We start from the raw sequence: 19,433 nt of genomic DNA, 5'->3' as shown, positions 1-19,433 counted from the left end.
TGTTATCTCCAATGTGGATAGGAATAAAATTATGGCATTTATGCTTCAATTTCATGTTTGATCATGTACAGTCAATGAAATAACATATTCAAAAAGTATTTGAAAAATACTTGATTTTTCAAGTTGTGACTATATTCGTTTCGAGGACTTAATCGTCTGAACCCAGAGAAACGCCAAATGGTCCTCATGGAATGAGATTGCACAGCACGATGTGCAATCTGTTACCACGATACACACCTCAATAGATTTCTTATGTTTTTCATTCCAATTTTCCTGAAGCTATGGCTGCATTGTACATAACTTTATTGGCATTATGATCATTGCAATTTCTTTTATGAGTCGTCAAAAGCCTCCCTTCGCACTAATTCCTCTGGCCATGTATGTGCAAAATGGTGTGTTTTGTTGTTGCCTGAACTGATATCTGGCCACAAAAACAAAATTGGAGCAGCTCTTTTTAAAGCATTGTTTCTCTTGACTGTGGTCTTGGCAGACCACTAAGATACATGAAGGAAGTTGTAGGCAACACTTGGTAGTTCCCTCTAAAGGTACATGATTGCCAAGTGCATTTTATTAAACGAGAGGGTACATGAAATGTCATTCTGAAAAATAGAAATGTATAAAAATTTTTTTTAAAACTGTAGTTATACCGAGCACAGCACTTAGATTTTTGTGCAGACGTATAAAGATTCCCTGAATAATCTGTACTCTGCTTAAAGTGCCTGAGGAATTTAGATCAGCAACCCCTTTAGTTTGTTTCTTCCAATTAAGGTTCTCACTTATTTGGGCTTTGCAGTTAGAATACCAAAATTAGTACACTGGAGAAGCATGCCTTTGCATCCCTGTGAAGATCGCTTCTTATGATGCTCTTCTCACTTGCACTGTGGCTGCAACAGGGCACTGCTTTGAACAGTCGAGTGGCAACCCGCCGAGGGGCCTGCAGTTTATCCTGGGCACCCAGAGCAACCCTGCTGTGGTGGACACCATTGTGATGGCAAACCTGGTGAGCTGCTGTCGCCCTCGGCCAACCCATTGTTGTTTTAACAAAAAAAGTCTTGGCTTAGTCTAGTTGTTAGTGGCTTACGTAAAGCCATGTACAGGACAGTTAAGATGTAGCTGATGTGAGATGGCAGAGGCCAAAGTGAACAAAATTTCGCCTAGCTATAGCAGCTATACTTTGAATGCTCCTTCTTGTCTGACTACTGTGCAATGTGTCTAAGGTGGAAGGCTTCGTAATCCAGACCATGGACCAGGACCCTGGTTAAAATAACTTGCATTTAAACTTCCACAATTTCGTTCCTTGTTATTATACGTTGGGTTTCGTGGTATTATTGTGTTGCACAACTATGTAATAAATGAATAAAACAAAATAACCTTGTTGACTTCACAGCAACTTTGTAATTGCATCTGCAACTTGCAGTAAGTACAACTTGGTGCAAACAGCCATAGGTTATCGTAGCTGGCTGCACTTGAGAAAATAAGCAGTATTTGTCATACAAAGAAGACACTTGCAATGGGCTTGAAAGTCTTGTGATGATTTATTACCATGCAGGTAGGTCTCTAGCCACAGTAGTGCTGCAGTTCTATTGGCATCTGCTTGTTGGTGGAAAATTAACTCATCCTGGTCCATAAGAAGTGCTTTTATATCAGATATACTGAAAGCTCACTATATTAATGCACGTGTATTAGGAGTATCAAAGTAGAAGAAAGTGTGTGTGATGTGTGGGAAGCTGGTCTTTGTGGTAGAGGTGCATGTGCATATCGCTTCCTATATCACTCAAGATGGCTACTGATAGATGACACCCTTGCCTGCCTCTGTGGAGCAAAATATTTTTCTTCTATAGAACGGCATTCGAGGTACTGGCAGATTGCTGTTGATGACATGGAGCATAAAGACACCGCCTTTATTACACCTGACAGCATCTATCAGTTCATATCAGTTCAAAATAATGCCATTCGGGTCATGCAATGCCCCAGTTACATTCGAACGTATGATGGACCTTCACGGCTTTAAGTGGTCAATCTGCTTGTGCTGCCTCGACGACCTAATTGTCTTTTTGACGACTTTTGAAACGCATCTCGAGCGTCTCTTGACAATTCTTTCTGCTTTCAGCAAAGCAGGTCCCCAACTGAACTTGTTAAAATGCAACTTCGGTCGCCGGCAACTTACGGTTCTCGGACACCTTGTTGATTCTTCTGGTGTTTGCCCTGAGTCCTATAAAGATCATACAGTCAAGGATTTGCCTGTGCCAATCTGTGCCAACAACGTTCGAAGCTTTGTGGGCCTCTGCTCCTACTTTTGCAGATTCGTACGCAATTTTGCTAACATTGCACGCCCTTTCACAGAACTTCTCAAAAAAGACGTGCCCTTTGCTTGGGGTCATGAACAAGCTAGTGCATTCGCCAAATTGACCAAGCAACTCACATCGCCACCATTTCTTGGCCATTTTGGCATATCCGCTCACACAGAAATGCGCACAAACACCAGCGGTCACGGTATTGGCACTGTTTTGGCTCAACGACAGCGCGGTTGTGACCGTGTCATTTCATACACTAGCTGTCTTGTCCCCAGCGGAACGCAACTACTCGATCACCGAACGCAAATGCCTCGCCCTTGTTTGGGCAGTGGGCAAATTTCACCCCTACCTGTACGGATGGGAGTTTACAATTGTGACCGATCACAACTCGCTTCATGGTGGCTTTCGTCCCTAAAATATCTTGCTGGTCCTCTTGGTCAATGGACTCTATGACTCCAGGTACTCTTACAGAGTTGTGTACAAGACAGGCCGACTACATAAGGACACTGATTGCTGGTCGCGTCATCCGGTCGATCCACCAGAACTGCCTGACAGCGACGAGTCTGCTTACATACTGTCACTTACCGCATTTATCAACCTCAGAGATGAGCAGTAGCGTGATCCTTTCGTGAGAGACATCATACGTCAGCTGGAAATTTCCGTCTCAACAACTAACGCTTCTCTAAGCATGTTCGTGCTCTAAGACGATTTCTTATATCGTTACAACACACACCCTGATCGACGTGAACTGCTTCTCGTCCTTCCTAGGCACATGCGTCAGACCGTCCTCACCCAATTGCACGATATTTCCACGGCTGGTCATCTACTAGGAATTTCAGATACCTATAACTGTGTTCGGCGTCGCTTTTTCTGGTCCAGAATTTACCGTTCTGTTTCCCGCTACGTTGCTTCCTGCAAATCCTGTAAACACCGCAAGAAACCAGCTGCTCTTCCAGCTGGGCGCCTTCAGTTCATTGAAATACCAACAGAACTATTCTTCAGGGTCGATCTTGACTTCCTTGGCCCTTTTCCTCTCTCGGTCAGTGTAAAGAAATGGATAGCAGTTGTTACACACTACACCACCCATTATGCAGTTATGCGCACTCTCCCTAGCAGCTGTGCAACCGACGTGACTGACTTCCTGCTCGAAGATGTAATACTTCACCACGGCGCTCCTTGACAACTTTTTTTCGACCAAGGACGGTACTTTCTATCACAAATTGTTGAGGACATCTTGCACTCCTGTGCTACACAACACAAGTTTACAATGGCGTATCACCTTCAGACCATCGGGCTGACAGAGTGTCTTAATAGAACTATCACAGACACACTCGCCGTGTACGTGTCCGCTGACCATAAGGACTGAGATGCCACCCTACCTTTTGTAACATTTGCCTACAACATGTCCTGGCATGATTCTGCAGGTTTCTCTCCATATTTTTTTATATGGTCGAGACCTCGCACTTCCTTTCGACATACACCCTCCCACTGCTCTTCACACTACATCAGAATACGCCCGTGATGTCATTTCTAGAGCTACAGATGCGTATGAAATTGCCCGCTGGCATCTCAATGCTTCGCAGGAAAAGCAATGACATTTCTATGACGCCCGGCACCACGATGCCCCTTTTAACCCTGGTGACATGGTTCTCCTCTGGACACCATCACGACGTGTTGGTCTTTGTGAGAAGTTGATTTCGCCATATTCTGGCCCATATCGTGTCTTGTGCAAAGTAACCGACGTGACATACGAAATCGAACCCCTCGATGTCACCATGGCATGGTCTGTCGCTGGCACACCAGTTAATTCAGACAACACTCGAAGCACGGCGATGCAAAAGGCAGCAGTAACAGCCAACTCAAACGAAGTGGTGGAGTCTGCAACACCGTAGTCACCAATGGAAACTGTGACAGAATGACAGAAATGCCGAACGCTTAGCGTAAATTTCTGTGTTTATATGTTTACTGCAACACAATACACGTCTTTGGCCGCGTGCCTTCAGAACTGCATAGTCGCCATGTGTGACCATGTGACCACAGCTTTGTCCGTGACAGTTGCGATGAAAAGTTTCGTTTTAACTCAGTGCGTGCATTGGCTGTACGCCTTCGGAACTACGCAGTCACCATGCATGATTGTGTGGATAGCAACCGCTGTTCCAGTGAGCAGTACCGTTTTGATTCAGCGCAATGTCCGAAACGCGGCAGAAGTGGTTGAGGATGGGTACCGATTCTATCGTGGCCCGCATGCTGGCACTCGCAGCTAAATCACAATGAATGGGCAATCTATTGCTGACCTGCTCACTGGGGAAAAAATAATTGGGTTGTGCATGCAGTAGTGAAAAGCATGTCTACTCTGATGAAGACACGGGTCTTGCGCCGCAGCCAAACAGGTCACACTGGCGAGGAAGTCGCAAGACCCTCGCCACTGCGAGCACTAGTCAGTCACGAGATGACGAGAATTGACATTTTTGCATTGGATTTTGTACGAAATAGAAGTATGGGTGGCAAAATTATTTAGTAAATAAAGGCGGAGTAGTGTAGCAAGCATTTATTTGTTTTCTTGATACCCTCAATAATTTGACACTCAGTTAATTCGGCCATTTCTTTTGGTCCCGTAAATCTGAATTAACGAGGTTTTACTGTATATATAATGCAACTGACAGTGGTCTGCTCTGGACCCGCATCAATTGCACTTCGCTCCTCAAAGGGACAGGACGTATGTCTAGTGAGCCCCTGAGCAACACTTTTCAATGTGATGAACATAGTTTAAATCATGGATCCGGGACTCAAAGCGGTGCGACATAATGCCAATGCATCTCTCTTGTATTTAATGCTAAATTGCCACTGAATTTTTTTCTCATGTAAAACTTGTCAAGGACTATTCCACTGTGACCTGCTAAGTTGCTTTCTTTCAAATTCTGAGTCCACGCGATATCTTGTGTGTTAGTCTTACATGTGAACCTGTCTCTTTCTTGTGGGACTGAGCAATAAAGACTCATCACTTTTCCTTCTTTTTTTTTTTCTGTCCACTTTTTGCTTGCTAGGGTTACTTTCAGCTGAAGGCTAACCCTGGTACTTGGACTCTGCGCCTGAGACCAGGGCGCTCCAGTGAGCTTTATGACATCACCAGGTGAGTGTTTGGTTCAAAGCTAGTGCACTGCACACTCACTTCATTTTTCCTCTTCATCGTAGGACAGTTAGCAGTGAAGAAGTTTCAGAATTAGATATATGTGAAGCTATATCTGGAAGTCCCAACAGGATTAAACTGAAAGTATGCTTCTATGAGCCTCAACCGTGATGTGTTCCTTACCCTTTGAGCTGCCACAGTAGCCCATCTGTGTGCTTTCTGCAGTGGTTGGGATCATGTTTAGACAACAAACAAAATTCCAAGTCATACAAACCTTTGCACTCTTCAGTCAGAGTGAAATGCCTTCTTTGACATTTAGTTTCAGTTTTGATGCTCCTTCTCAACTGTATTTGTTTTTTTTCCTTGGCAGCCATGAAAACACCGATTCCCCACAGGACTCAAGTGATGTTCTAGTCGTAATCAACAGCTTCAGAAGCCATGTTCTGAAAGTGAAAGTAAGTAGCACGATACCATAATGTGTTTGCGTCACACAGAGAAATCACGAACTGTAATTTGCAGTAGTGATTACGCTTATTCATTGCCCAGTTTCTGTTCTTTGCTACATTGTGCGTGAATTGTCTTCATTCTGCTTAACCAAGTCATTTTAGTGCCTTTCAATTCATTCATTTATATTGGCATCGTGCAAACTTTTTTTTTTTCAGGAACAAAAGTGCATGGAGGTTTCCGGTGTCTCCCACTAAGAGTTGCCTGATTATCTTATTGCATAAGGGTCAATTAGCTAGTATAGTATACTTCCTTAAAATAGACTCCGGATAATTCAATTTTTTGGTTAATTCGATCCAGATTGAAGATCTTGATTAGCGGCCATGCATTTAAATGTGCTCATGCTATCATTATTTCAATCCTAAAATTGCCCTCCACCCAGTAATGTGTAGTTGACCAGTGAGCATGCTTGCACCTATTCATTATGGTGACTCCAATAGCGACTCCTGTAGTAGCAGCGTATGTCTTGGCAGAGCTTAGGGGACAATGAATGCACGGAAACACATCATCTCCTGTTGAAAATGCCTATTTTAAGCCTGTCCTAGGATTATTTTCAAGCAATTATAGTGGCTCACGATGTTTGATTATGGTATTTACCCGATTCTAATGCATGCGTTTTCTCTTCCTTTTTTTTTGCCATGAAATTTAGTCCAAAAACCGTTCGCGGCGTTTGTATGCTTCGCCGAATAACATGGCTGCACGGCGGTGAAGCTGACTTTATAACCGTGCGGCAAAGCTGATTTAAAAAACAGTCTGCCACTGTGCAACACATATGAGACCCGTGCCCATTTTTCTTCCCACAAGATCGGGTGGTGGTTAGATTTGTTCTTTGTTTAGAAGCTTTAGTGACATCTCTACTTTAGTTTTCTGCTACAGACATATAGAAAGCGGGCATGCGTCTCATTTGGGGGCGTGTTAGGAAAACACTGCCAAATGAATCGGTGGTGCATTTTGAAATTTTTTTCTGCATCTTGCTTAATTAGACCTACCGGTAAATTCAATCACTTTCGTCAGTACATCAGGGTCAAATTAACAGAAGTCGACTTAGTTCACATTAGTCTGCCTGAACAGGATATTTCACTTCTCACCACTGTTGTGTTGCAACTAATCGGTTTTTCAAATCAGGTTTTCCGCTAATATGTAACAAATGTTATATACACAGCTTAGAAGCATGAAGGCCGCTTTTATTATTGAATTCATTGTAAAATGCATTTGATCTGATGCTTTATGTAGCATGACACGTAACGTGAGCTACCTGTTCCACTAGGTTGGCAAGAAGCCTGGAAAGCAAAGTGAGGACCTGCTTTCTGATGGAAGTGAGGATGAAAATGATCTGTGGAGTTCATTGTCACAGTGAGTGTATTTTTTCTACTCATTTTGGTTGGGCACATGTTTCAGCCACGTAGTGAATAATTTGCACTAGTTGATACTTTGTGTGATGTAATCCCAACTGAATGCCTCCTCAATGTTTGCCTGCTGAGAAACCTTTGGTCATCGTGTTAACTGCACTCAATTGGCTCTTTTTTTTTTTTCTGTTTAGTAGAGATGAGTAGGCTTTTTTGTTTTTTTCATGTATTAGGGCATTTTGAGAAAGCTTGCGCACAGTGTCAGGTTGCTGATAACTTGAACCAGAACATGTAGGTGAATTCACAGTTTTTCATCCATGTTGTCAGAATGAAAAGAAAAAGACTGCAACTCCTTAAAATTTCTCGCACAAAGCACATCATATGGAATATAGGCTAGGTCATGTTTCATCTGTAGGTATTGGGTACCTGAAGTAAGGTGCACAGATCTAGTCATACTGTGTTTACGTCGCGCTATATGCTCAAGTGGAAAGTAGAATTGATGTGCAGCTTCGCTATTGGGGCACTTGGTCATGCCATTTGCTCTTTTCTTGCAACTTTGGAGAGTATGCTTTCCCAAATCGCTTTGTTGCACTTCACTTCTGCAAGTCTTTATATTTTTAAATTATTATTTCCTCTTTTCTTTATTTTTATGGATTTATTTATTTATTGTGTGTGAAAACCACTAATGCTGCACGGGCCAGGAAAATGTCAACCAGATGTTTTGTGTGCAAGCATAGTATAGCAGACTCTCTGCTTTTCTAGGAAATTTGATAGCGTTTTTCAAGTGTTATAAACGTGACTAGGACAAGATTTGTGTGTGCCTTCTGACTTGTGTGTGCATACCAGGGTTCAGTGAAGCTACAGTGCTCCTTCTTTTCATATGTATGTGTGTGTGTGCATATATGCCTTACCAGGTCAGTAACTAATAAGCCAATAACTAATGCAGTGACAGCTTAATGTTGCTTTGCTTCCTTGCGGGTGCTCTTACATGATCATTGGTGGTCATTCGAGCTTATCACACCAACCACACACGGCACAATGGTGCTGCAGCTCTGCAGCAAGTCCCACAGCTCTTAAGGCACCAATTCCTCCTGCTTAAGGGATGGTATAAGCATTAAGCCCGACTTGATGGCCAAACCTTAGAAATAAACGTTAGGATCTTCAGGTACACTTGTACCACAAAGGACCTTCCATTTTATTTTTTTGTGAACAGCAGCTGTGAGCTAGAGAATGGCCTAAACATTAATTTTTTTTTATAAGAATGTCAAATAATTCTCACAAAACATAATTGCATGTTATTGTGGTGAATCGAACCAGTGCTTTTGTGACTTTGAACACTCTAACCACTCCACGGCAACCTTTGACTGCGCCCATCTTCTATAGTGATAAGCTAGAAAATGGGCCGATTGTGTCCATGCCGGCCTGACTGGATTCCTTGAGTTATGCAGAATGAAGCACATTAGGTAGCAAAGAGTTTTGGTACAATGGGTGTGGGTTACAGATGAGTTTTAAAGGAAAGCTTCATGCTGGCTCTCGCTATCAGGGCATTATGCCACCACGGAAGAAGGAAACACTCGTCATTGGATTGTACAGTGGACAGCTGCAGCCAGGATCATTGCACAACTGCTGGTTCGCAGTAATTGAGTTAATAGAATCAAAAAGTCGCTGGATTCTACCAGCTTTCTTTTTTTTTTCTCCCCTCACAACTCTAGTCTTCTGGTGCATGTCACTGTGTTTAGTGCCTCTGAGTGGTAGCAGCTTGTTGCCTGCTGGATACACACATATTGTACAGCTTGCTTGGAGTTTGCATAACGTGGTTGCAGCACCCAAGCGTTGCAAAAGCATCTCCTTCCTGTGCGCTCTTTTTTTTGTTTCCCTTTCTCTCTCTCTCGTAAACAGAATACCTATAGTTGGCGGCTTATTAACGGAGTGGAGGCAGATAGGCAGAGCAATCTACAGGTCAGCCAGCTTTCTCTGCTCATTCTTGTGCTCAGAAGCGTGCTTATGAGAGTGTCTTCTGCATTGCCAGCCGTGGGCATTGCTGTCCCTCTCTTGGTTGTTTTTTGTCTGTGTCTCTAGGGAGATTTTATTTTATCAGAGCTTATTCTTTGCAGATGGTGGTCCTGACTTTGTTGGTGACAGTTGAGCACACTCCACTTGCCACCACTTGACATTACTCTAGACACAACACACCAGGCCTTGCTTGCTTGCGCAATCGTTTGGGAGCAGATGTGTTGCCTTGGCTGTGTGCTCATTTGAGAGCTAACACATTGTCTTAGTTGTAATGCGTAGGGCAGATAATCGGCGGATTATTAGAGTTAGCAGTCAAGGACAGCAGCAGAACAGGTGGGGTGATTAAATTAGGAAATTTGCAGGTGCAAGTTGGTATCAGCTAGCGCAAGACAGGGTAATCAAAGATCACTGGGAGAGGCCTTCATCCTGGGCAGTGGACATAAAGAGATGATGATGATGATGATGATGATGATGATGATGATGATGATGATGATGATGATGATGATGATGATGATGATGATGATGATGATGATACCATTGCTTTGGTTGTAGGCTACGATCCGCAGTAACCATGAAAGGGACTGTGAGGTGGCCATCACGAGGTTGCAAATAAACAAATTTAAGAGGAAGAAAAGCTTTATCTCAGGGAGTTCCCATCTCAAGTCACCAGAACGGGGAAGTTCTTTTGCTTAGCTTTCATTGAACCAGTTTTAATGAAGCTTCTTAATCTGAAAGGAGAAATCGAAATCCTACTGACTGCTGGGAGTAAATATTCTTATTAGGCTTAAGATTTTTGTAAAGAAATTTACCAACATCAGCAAATATTTGTTAAAAGTGCATCAGGCTTACAACTTCAACGAAGACGTGTTACAATGCTACCACCTGCATAAAGTAGTATCCAAAGTAGACAAAAGGAATATACTTCCCCTTGACATATGCTACTAATATGTGAATAAAGCTTTTGCAAAAAATTACATGAAATCTATCTTTTATGCAAGCTAGAAGATAATGCATCATATTTAATTGCTTAAAATGCTCTCATAGGCGCATCTTACAGAACTGCACTATTTATTCTTGGAGCGTAGAAGTTGTAAACCATCCTCTTGAAGTTTTCTTATAGTTATAATGATTTCTGGCAGTTCTTGTGCAAAATTTCAGGCCCAAGTCGAAATTCTGCTTTCATCAGTTGGCTTGATTTGCATACACCTTTGCGCCCTTTTACTCCCTGTCTGTCAGTGTTTTAATCATGACAAGAAGGAACATTGTAAACAACCCTTCTGACAAACCACCCTGATATTCACTAATTTAGGGGCACATTAAATTATGGAGGAAATGGCATCCACAAAGGACTACACAAGAAGCAGCCACACAAATATTTTTCTCTTTTGAACTCTGTTTTACAATCCTTCATGCACCTTAAAAGCGGGCTTCTTCTATCAAAATTGAGTGTGTGTTAGATTTCTACTTTGTTTAGAAGCTTTAATGTCATTTCATCACAAGTTTTCTACTTTGAACACATAGAAAGTGGGAGTGCATTTGATTTGGGGGTGTGTTACAATCAGGCAAATAACTGCCAAATGAATCAGCGTTGTGTTTTGCCATTTTTTTTTTCTGCATGTTGTTTAATTCGACCTGCTGCATAATTCAATCAGTGTCATCCATACCGTCAAGGTCAAATTAACAGAAGTCAACTGTAGCTAATTATTCAGGAAGCTTTCTCGTGGGCTCAACTGATAAAAAATGAATTATTGGTCCTGCACAAAATCTGCTTGTGGTGTAAGCTCAGAGTGTTCTCTGACTGTCAGCACGCATTCATTGAGGAACGCATTCTGTTGGTCCTGCAGACAGTGCTTTCTTGTCTGTCACATGGTTGTACGCTTACAAATGCTGCTCAGTACTATGCCTACTTTCTGCCAGTACCTGCGCTAATGCAAAGTTTTGCTGCACCTAACCAAAACCCAACTGTCTTGCCTTCACATTTCCAGAGAGCTTTTCGGTGATAGGTGAGATACTTTCCTTGCCTGGCATCTAACCTGAGCAAGCAGCTTGCAACTAACCTGCTGCTGCTGATGCTGCTGCTTTCTGTGTTGGATGCCACTTTGCCGTCTGCACTATGCAAGAAACTTTCTTTTTTTCTCTTACATTGCCATGGGAGGGGAAAATCAAAAAGGAAACTGGAAGTGTGCAGCTTTCAGTGGCTGGAGCGCTTTGTCTGTGCATGTGATGTGCTGCTCTCTGTTGGCTTTTCACTCAAAGTCAGGACCACCGTGTTGTTATGATGCTTGTGTGCTGTGCGGCTCTCTTTCCCAAAAACCTAAAAAAGCTTTTTATGGTATGTGCATGCTTTTCTCCTTTCTTTTTTATCCCGGGGCTCTCAGTGTGGTTGCTTGCTGCATGTTTATTGTTTCTTCTGGGCTTCTTTCCTGTGAACGAGATGATTGCTCATGCATTCAGTGGTCTAACTCTATGTTTTCTTTGCTCGTCTTCATTTGCGCATTAGCTCCATTGTGGGCGAGCCAGCGAAGAAAGACGAGGAAGAGCATGATGATGTCATCAACATATTTTCGCTTGCTTCAGGGCATCTCTATGAGCGACTCTTGAGGTGAGTGACACATGTACTGGCGTTTAGCTTGTGGTTACTTTAACTGTGGTGCGTTAGGCTTCGTAGCTCTTTTATGAGGTTGTTAGGCAACTGTGCAAGATCGATGATCAATTACCGCAATGCACTGCACAGAGGTGGGGCCCACGAGCGAATCGATGCATGTCACTTTAGCAGGCACAGCTGGCGTGCCTCGGGCTTTTAGATGAGCCTTCTTACTGTCATTTGCTCAATAAGTTCCATTTCCCTTTATTGCACTGAACCGAGCTATCACCATTCACAGAACCAAACAGATTGCCATCGAAGGGTTCTTTTCTTTGCCTGGTGGCCAATTCTGGAAACACAAACTTACGTTATGTACTATAGTGAAGCCTCATTATTTCAACCTTATTATTCATTCAGAAAATTGGATAGTTCGGACTTTTCTTCCGCTCCCGGAAAGCGTGTGCATTATTTAATGGCATCAAACTCCCATTAATTCAGATGGATTGCCACACATTTGTTAATTTGGACATCCCTCAGGGCTTGCCAAGCGCCACAGAAGGCCAAAAGGGACGCTAGCGTACAGCGAGACAAAGTGGCGGAGTTCGCATCGTCATAATCATCAGTGGTAATTGTACAAGAATGCCGGAACGCTTCGTGCCTCTTCGTGCCTTTATAGCCTTTATTTTTGCGTTCTACCGTGCACATGACACCATGTTGACCACATGCCTTCAGAACTAAATTTTCATCATTCATGACTGCGTCGATAGCGACCATCGTTTCGTCCATAAAGGTTGCGGCAAACGGTAGTCTAATTTTGACTCGGGGTGCACGTGGCCACGTTCGTCATCCATGATCACATCAGTAGCAACCGCGGTTTTGTCTGCAGTAGTCATGGAAAAGCGTCCATACTGCTTTTGAGCAAAATAGAAACGGGATTTGTGGATTCATTCAGTAAATAAATTGATGTAGTAAGCATTTGTTTATTGTTCTCTTAATACCTTCGATAATTGGGAATTCCGTTTGTTCAGGCATTTTTCCCAGTCCCATGAAATTCGAATGAACAAGATTTTACTGCATTGCAAATGGTGTTTCAGATACACTGAAATGGCATTAAATGAAGGGTGTGCTTGCCAGGTGCTGTCAGCATAAATTTAAATGCAAACAGCAACAAATGCATTTTACACGTGATTACATGGAAGTGCAGTGTGTAATCTCTCTGTAGCCAGATTCTAAGCATGGAGTAGTCCCAAATGTACGTTTTGGAATCTTAATTAAGCCACTGTTTCAAATGCAGGTGAAACTAGAAACAAAATAATGCTTTGGAGTAGCTCCGAAATTCATATTTTAATTTATGCTGATAGCACATTGGCATTGCATTATTAGAGCTCTGTGTGTTGCTTGTTAAGCTTGTTATAACAAAGTTGCATTCCACTCTAAATTACATTAGTTATATTCGATATTTGTTATAAGCATGTGTTAATTACATGACAGTATCAGTGAGAAAAGCTTTAGCTGGTTATATCCGATGATTAGCTATGCTACCCGCATTCATTATATCAAGCTTAGACTGCACCAGTAAGGTGATATAAGAAGGTTGAATTCAGTTACTCGTAGATGTGTCTAACGTTCGAATGTTTTCTTTCCCTCTCTTTCTTTTTTCCAGAATTATGATGCTCAGTGTGTTGAAGAACACAAAGACGCCTGTCAAGTTTTGGTTCCTCAAAAACTACCTATCTCCCACATTTAAGGTGACTTTACATGCTTCATGTCTAAAACGTCATTATAGCAACTGATTCGAACAGTTGCATATCTATAAAGTAATTCTCTGGAAGCACTTTTATTTAATTGGAAACAAGGTACCCATAACAAAATCTATTTGCCTGGGTTTTTCCATATGTGTAAATGTTAAGCTTTACCATTTACATAGGCCAACCTCTCCAGTTTTTCACTAAGGATCCACTGTAGCACTTAATTAGCCATGTTAACGCAGTCTCACTTGCTGAGCATTGTGCTGCAGCATGCTGAAAGATAATTTAAAAACGTGCACATAATGTAAACTTGAATGTAACACAAGGTGCAATTTTGTAACTCTCAAAAGGAAAAAAGAAAATATTTGGAGCAGATCACCACTCTGCTTCACAAACATGAAAGGCCTCCTGAACCGATGCTTGTGTCAGCCATGTTCCACAAGAAACTTGGATGACACTCTATCTTTTCAATGAACAGCATGGGATGCCAAACCGGAGATGTCTGCATCGCCAGGTTTTTCTGGATGTAGACCAGGGACTTCCCACGAATGGCACTACTATATGGTGTTGTGAGTGGCCAAAATGAATTCGGCCCCGACCCCTACTTCGATGGGTCTTTACATTGAAGTTTGGGCTTAATTAAGCCACCGCACGTCGCATACACCATTTGTGGAAAGACTATTGCGGCAGTGGTGCGCAAGACCCATTTGCGAGCTTGCAGTTTGCGCTGAGTGTGTTTCATTTGTGCTTGCAGTGTTACACCCGAGTGGAAATAGGCTTGGATGTTCTGCAAGCTCAAAGCCACTTTCAAATCTCACAGCATGTAGTATCTGAAGTCACCGACACAGTAGTTGGAGGGGAAGGGCCGAGAACAAATGGAGCGCCGGAGTGCTGAGTGGCATGCAAGAAGGGATGGCTGGACAAGAAGCGATGACGACTGGTTCCAACAGGAAGGGAAAGGGGAAGCGCATCGAATCAGTTCGGAACCCAAAAACTTGACAGAAGAATCTGCATGGTCGACTCATTGCCAAAGTGTGAAGATTGGCTATTTAAACAGCATATTGCAATGTCGACCAAGCACGTTCACAAGCGATTTGCTGTACAAGTGCACTGATGGCAGCATGGCGCATATGCACACAATGTCGTTTGCTTCTGCACTGTGTTCATTTCTGCCTTATTCCGAACAAAAAAAAACATATGAAGCACTTCAACACGCGCAGGGCAAACTGTAGCCTCGCGGCTGTGCGCCACGAGTTTTATTATTACTACAAGTTTTATTATTACAAGTTTTATTATTATTACAATCAGTGTGTCAAAGACCATCCTGCAGTGGGAACGACTTCTGGCATTCGTGTGCAAGAAATAAGCAAACTTTTGTGTATTTGGTGCAGCCTTGCAGAAAGAAATCAGTAATTGTCGCTTTTCAGAGCCGCAGGAAACTGCGAGACATGCGGAGGTTGTAAATAAGCTTCAGATAGGCCAACGTTGCATTTTGAATTATCAATATATTGAGCTATTTGCAATCCCTTTCAAGTTTGATACTGTAGAACCTCATTGACCTGATCCTGTTTCCTATTTTCTGGCACCAAGGTTCACGATTGAGAACGCAAAAAAATGACCCAATACAGTCACACATCTTTTTCATCAGTTAAGACATTCCTGGAAAATTGGATTTTTTTGGGCACAACGTTCACTACATCGTCAAACTGCGATCGTATGTTTTCTGGCTGCTAGAAGGTCCCACGTGAACAAGCAATGGCACGGGGCACGCGCAATCAAGAGCACTGGGCTCCCGCCATGGCAGCTTCCCCACAGTGAAGTTAACGACCGATCATTCGGACGTGCTTGATTATTGAGACAGCCCCGCGGCACTCCCACTAGCATCATAGACTCAATGTACCGTATTTACTCGAATCTAACGCGCACTTTTTTCCCAATAAGACGGATCCGAAAATTGTGTGCGCGTTAGAATTGAGCGCAACCCTAAATCTGCGTTTTCATATCGCCTTAGGCGTTTCAATATGGCCGCCCCATATGCGCTTCGAGCCTAGCTGCCGCAGCTTCCTCCATGTGCTGCAGTATGTGTGCTTAGGTTAGTTCACCGTCTATGTTCCCGTTTTCTTCGCTTGCTTTATCAGCATGGAAGTGGTGACTGCGAAGACACGCCGAATATTCGTCACGGTGCCGCAATTTAAAGGAAAATGATCACGCGTGCGGGGTTGGGCGGAAATCGGGCCGCATCACAGCCATTCAGAGTTCTCTAAACTTGCGTGCGGGACTACTCTTGCGAGCGCGTGCGGGACTGTTCTACTTCGGCGGCGGCTGCATAGGCACGGCCGTGCGGCCCCTATCATGAAAGCGATCTGCGATGGAGACAGTCTACGCATCTAGGCGCACCGCGCTGTGTTCTTGTCACCTAGTTCACATTGAAGCCAGAGGCTGCACAAAGGTCAATTCACTCGCTCATGCTGCCGCACTTTCACACTGCAGCGTTCTGATAAAAGGTTTCGGCGGTCATTGAGTGAGACATGATTGAGTGAGACACCACGCTTGTTAATTTAGTTAGTAAGCGAATGTTTAAAAGTTTGTACAGCCGACGAAACTACTATCCTTACTTCTCGTATCGCTGTCTACTAATTTGCTGTTGTAATTGATGCTTTGCCTTTCATGCGAAACTGCGGCTTTCTTTTATTCATCGCAACTTTAGTGCATTGGGAGTACATCTTTGTCTTTCCAAATGAGAGAAAGTTGTATTTCTGTAAGAATTAATGAAGTACACAGTACTGTGAAGGGCCTTTCTTTTCTTTTGGTCACGGAAAACGGGTGCACATTGGAATCGAAGGCACATTAGAATCGAGTGAACACGGTTTATGGATGACCAAAATATTGGACACCTTACAGCGCATTGTGCAATAATTCGGACTCCAACTGCACGACCATGTGCTAGTGTGGCCGCCGAGTCAAGCAGAAATGGCGATATTTTCATTTTGTGACACCACAGTCATGGTCGTTAGCCATGTTGCTGACACTCTGCAATACCGAGACTAGCGAAGCGTAGTCAGTCTAGTAGTTGCTGATGATAATTTGGTGCATGAATTGATTGTATTTCCATCTTCCCAACAGCGTAACACTGATTGAAATATGACCCGCTTGTTTGTAGCAATGCTTTGTACCGATGCTGTGCTATTCTTATCATCCATTTTTCATGACCGGCTGATCTTGTTGATAGCGTGAGGAGCATCGCTTTGACCCTTAACAAAGCGCTAAAAGCGTGATAAGGAGTAACATAAAAGGCATTGCTAGAAGATGCGGCCACGGAATGTCTAGGCCAAAGGCAAGCAGTATGCGCATGCAGCAACACACCATTGACAAACTTAGGCCGTATTCTTGGACGGTCACTTTCGAAGATACCTTTATTTTCACGATATCTCACATGTCTTGCACTGGGCGCATCGACAAGTGGCAGCGCTTCTGCACTGTAATAATATAGCATGCTTGACACTGTGCCAGAAATACCGTCGCTCGTAGACGACATAGCACTAGTCACGTGAAGTTGAAGGCATCTCCGAAAGTGACAATCTGAGAATATCGCGCATCTTTTATGTCCTTTTGTGGAATAAAGTCGCTTATTTTTTGGGCAAATCTGTTATTTCAAACTCCCGATTATTCAGTCTTCTTGGCAGTCCTCGTTGAGTCCAAATTATTGGTTGGCGATTGTACTCACCTGCTCATGTCACGTGAAAATTCAGGCACGCCCTCAGCTTCCTCTTCTGGTGCCAGCAAATCTCCTCATGGGTCGTTGCACATTGCATTCACAGCACATGTGGCACAGTGTTGTTGGAAGTGTACTACACGCTTTTAACCCCTTGACTGCCTATGATGATATAGCTCGTCATCACAACAAGTGTCCTCTGATGGCGATGATGTGTTAAATCGTCGTGAATTTTTGGCAATTTCTGCAGTAAGTTCCCCAAAAGTTGGCAGAAATTTTTAGAAAGGAATGGCGTAAAATATGCAGGTACTTAAAAAATTCCGCCCTTCTGTTTTTTTTTTTTAACTTGTCACAGCAGTTAAATGGTTAATAGACGATAATACAAACGTACCACTGTTCCCTGCTGCAGGTGGCGCTAAGCGAATGTGAAGTTTCGCTTTGGCGGCGTCGTATTGTGCTTTGTCCACCAACTCAATTTCGTTTTGGTTTCACTTTGCCATCTTAAAACACTGCGCTATAGTAAAATGACAAAGCACATTTTGGGCCCCACCAGCTCGAGGCGCATCAGCGTCTCATGCCGCAACGACTCTCGCCGAGTGAGCATGTCAAAACTTCCCACTAAACTGCTCCCCCTGAAGAAGCTGCTAACCCAGGCCGACTTCGAGGAGCATAAACATAAGCTTGCAAAAGCCACAAAAACAACAAAGTGCATCTCGGGCCGCTCGGGCCCCACCAGCTCGGCACACATGGATATCTCATGCTGTAAGCATGAGATATCCGTGCAATAGAATTAGAAATAGCGCATTGCTTCATATTAAGTGGATGTCAGCTACAGTTGTCTGCCAATTTTTATAAAGGACTATGGATCAGGCATTTTCCTAATTAGTATGTTTCTTTATATATATATATATATATATATATATATATATATATATATATATATATATATACATACATACACACACAGAACTAATGAACGAGGTTCTACTGTATATCTGGGATCGACTGTACTAGTCTGTGCTTTTCACCAATTTCGCCTTGGTGAAGTGGAGGGCTTTAAGTATTAGAAATTTTATGTAGAGGTTCGAGATTACATTAAATGGAGCCATATATCAACAGGTAAATGGGATAGCTCAAAATTTAAAACATATTATTAGCACTCAAAGCACAAGTTACAAATTTCTCATTCGGGTCTTTAATTGTTTCGTCTGTGTCCACATTAGAATATCATTACAATAGAATCGCGAGACAGAATTAACAAGCTGCGTATATGCTCATGTAGAAAGTGTTTCAACACTTTAAAAAGAACAAAGAAAAATACTCTCTGGCATTGATGCACATGGCAGACATGCAACACACTTCAGTGATTTCAGCCACCTTGAATGAAATGTGTTAAACCCATTTCCTGCAGGACGTGCTCCCTTACATGGCCAAGGAGTATGGCTTTCAGTACGAGCTAGTGCAGTACAAGTGGCCGCGCTGGCTCAACCAACAGACCGAGAAGCAGCGCATCATTTGGGGGTAAGTCAGTGATGCATACTGATGGCATCTTTTAATCTCTTTACTTTGCCTATACTATGTGACAACCGAAGTATTCAATAAAGTTGAAACTTGATATTACGAAGTTGCAGGCAGCATAAAAATATCTTCATTATGTTCAATATTTGTTATGAGGATACATTCATTACAAGCTGATATTGACGAAGCACATTTTAGATTTGCCTTGTTAAATCTGATAGTTTATTCAAATGTGTTTTCTTATGTCGAGCTTCTGTTACAAGATCCAACCACGAAACCACACTGCATTTGCTTTTCATGCTTCTGCGCACCTAAACATAGTTCCCAAGAGACTCCAGTTTTGAAAGAAGTTCGCCTCTGCTTTGGCGTCATGGAAATCAGCAAATTTAGTTGGCTGGCACACCTATACAAGTTCTCTGAGTTGGAGAGGTGTGTTTTTGCCATTCATTCTTAAGTTCTCGCACATAGTAGCACTGTACTGCAGTTCCAGCTGCTTCCAAGCTTTTTGCTGCTGCTTTGCGCTCCTTTGAAGAGAAAATTTCAGAAGCAAGATGATAAGCAGTAAGACGTAATACAGTCAAATCTCA

The 19,433-nt window shown here is 42.8% G+C and overlaps 1 protein-coding gene across 6 annotated transcripts in view; it reads left to right on the top strand.

Annotated features, from left to right (window-relative positions):
• Uggt (UDP-glucose-glycoprotein glucosyltransferase) overlaps positions 1–19,433 on the top strand; it is a 183,484-nt gene that overhangs the window by 147,801 nt on the left and 16,250 nt on the right. For 2 of the 6 annotated variants that reach the window (XM_050187367.2, XM_050187369.3), the window contains 9 exons: positions 894–1,000; positions 5,339–5,424; positions 5,792–5,876; positions 7,193–7,278; positions 9,171–9,230; positions 11,270–11,287; positions 11,785–11,886; positions 13,532–13,616; positions 18,740–18,849. In XM_050187367.2, the coding sequence (XP_050043324.1) occupies positions 894–1,000; positions 5,339–5,424; positions 5,792–5,876; positions 7,193–7,278; positions 9,171–9,230; positions 11,270–11,287; positions 11,785–11,886; positions 13,532–13,616; positions 18,740–18,849 (739 nt within the window). The remainder of the gene's footprint in view (positions 1–893; positions 1,001–5,338; positions 5,425–5,791; positions 5,877–7,192; positions 7,279–9,170; positions 9,231–11,269; positions 11,288–11,784; positions 11,887–13,531; positions 13,617–18,739; positions 18,850–19,433) is intronic. The other 4 variants (XM_050187370.3, XM_050187368.3, XM_050187371.3 and 1 more) reach the window with 3 other exon arrangements.

This window comes from Dermacentor andersoni, chromosome 2, assembly GCF_023375885.2.
Source record: "Dermacentor andersoni chromosome 2, qqDerAnde1_hic_scaffold, whole genome shotgun sequence".
NCBI classification, from domain to species: domain Eukaryota; kingdom Metazoa; phylum Arthropoda; class Arachnida; order Ixodida; family Ixodidae; genus Dermacentor; species Dermacentor andersoni.
This window is presented reverse-complemented; position numbering and strand designations above follow the sequence as displayed.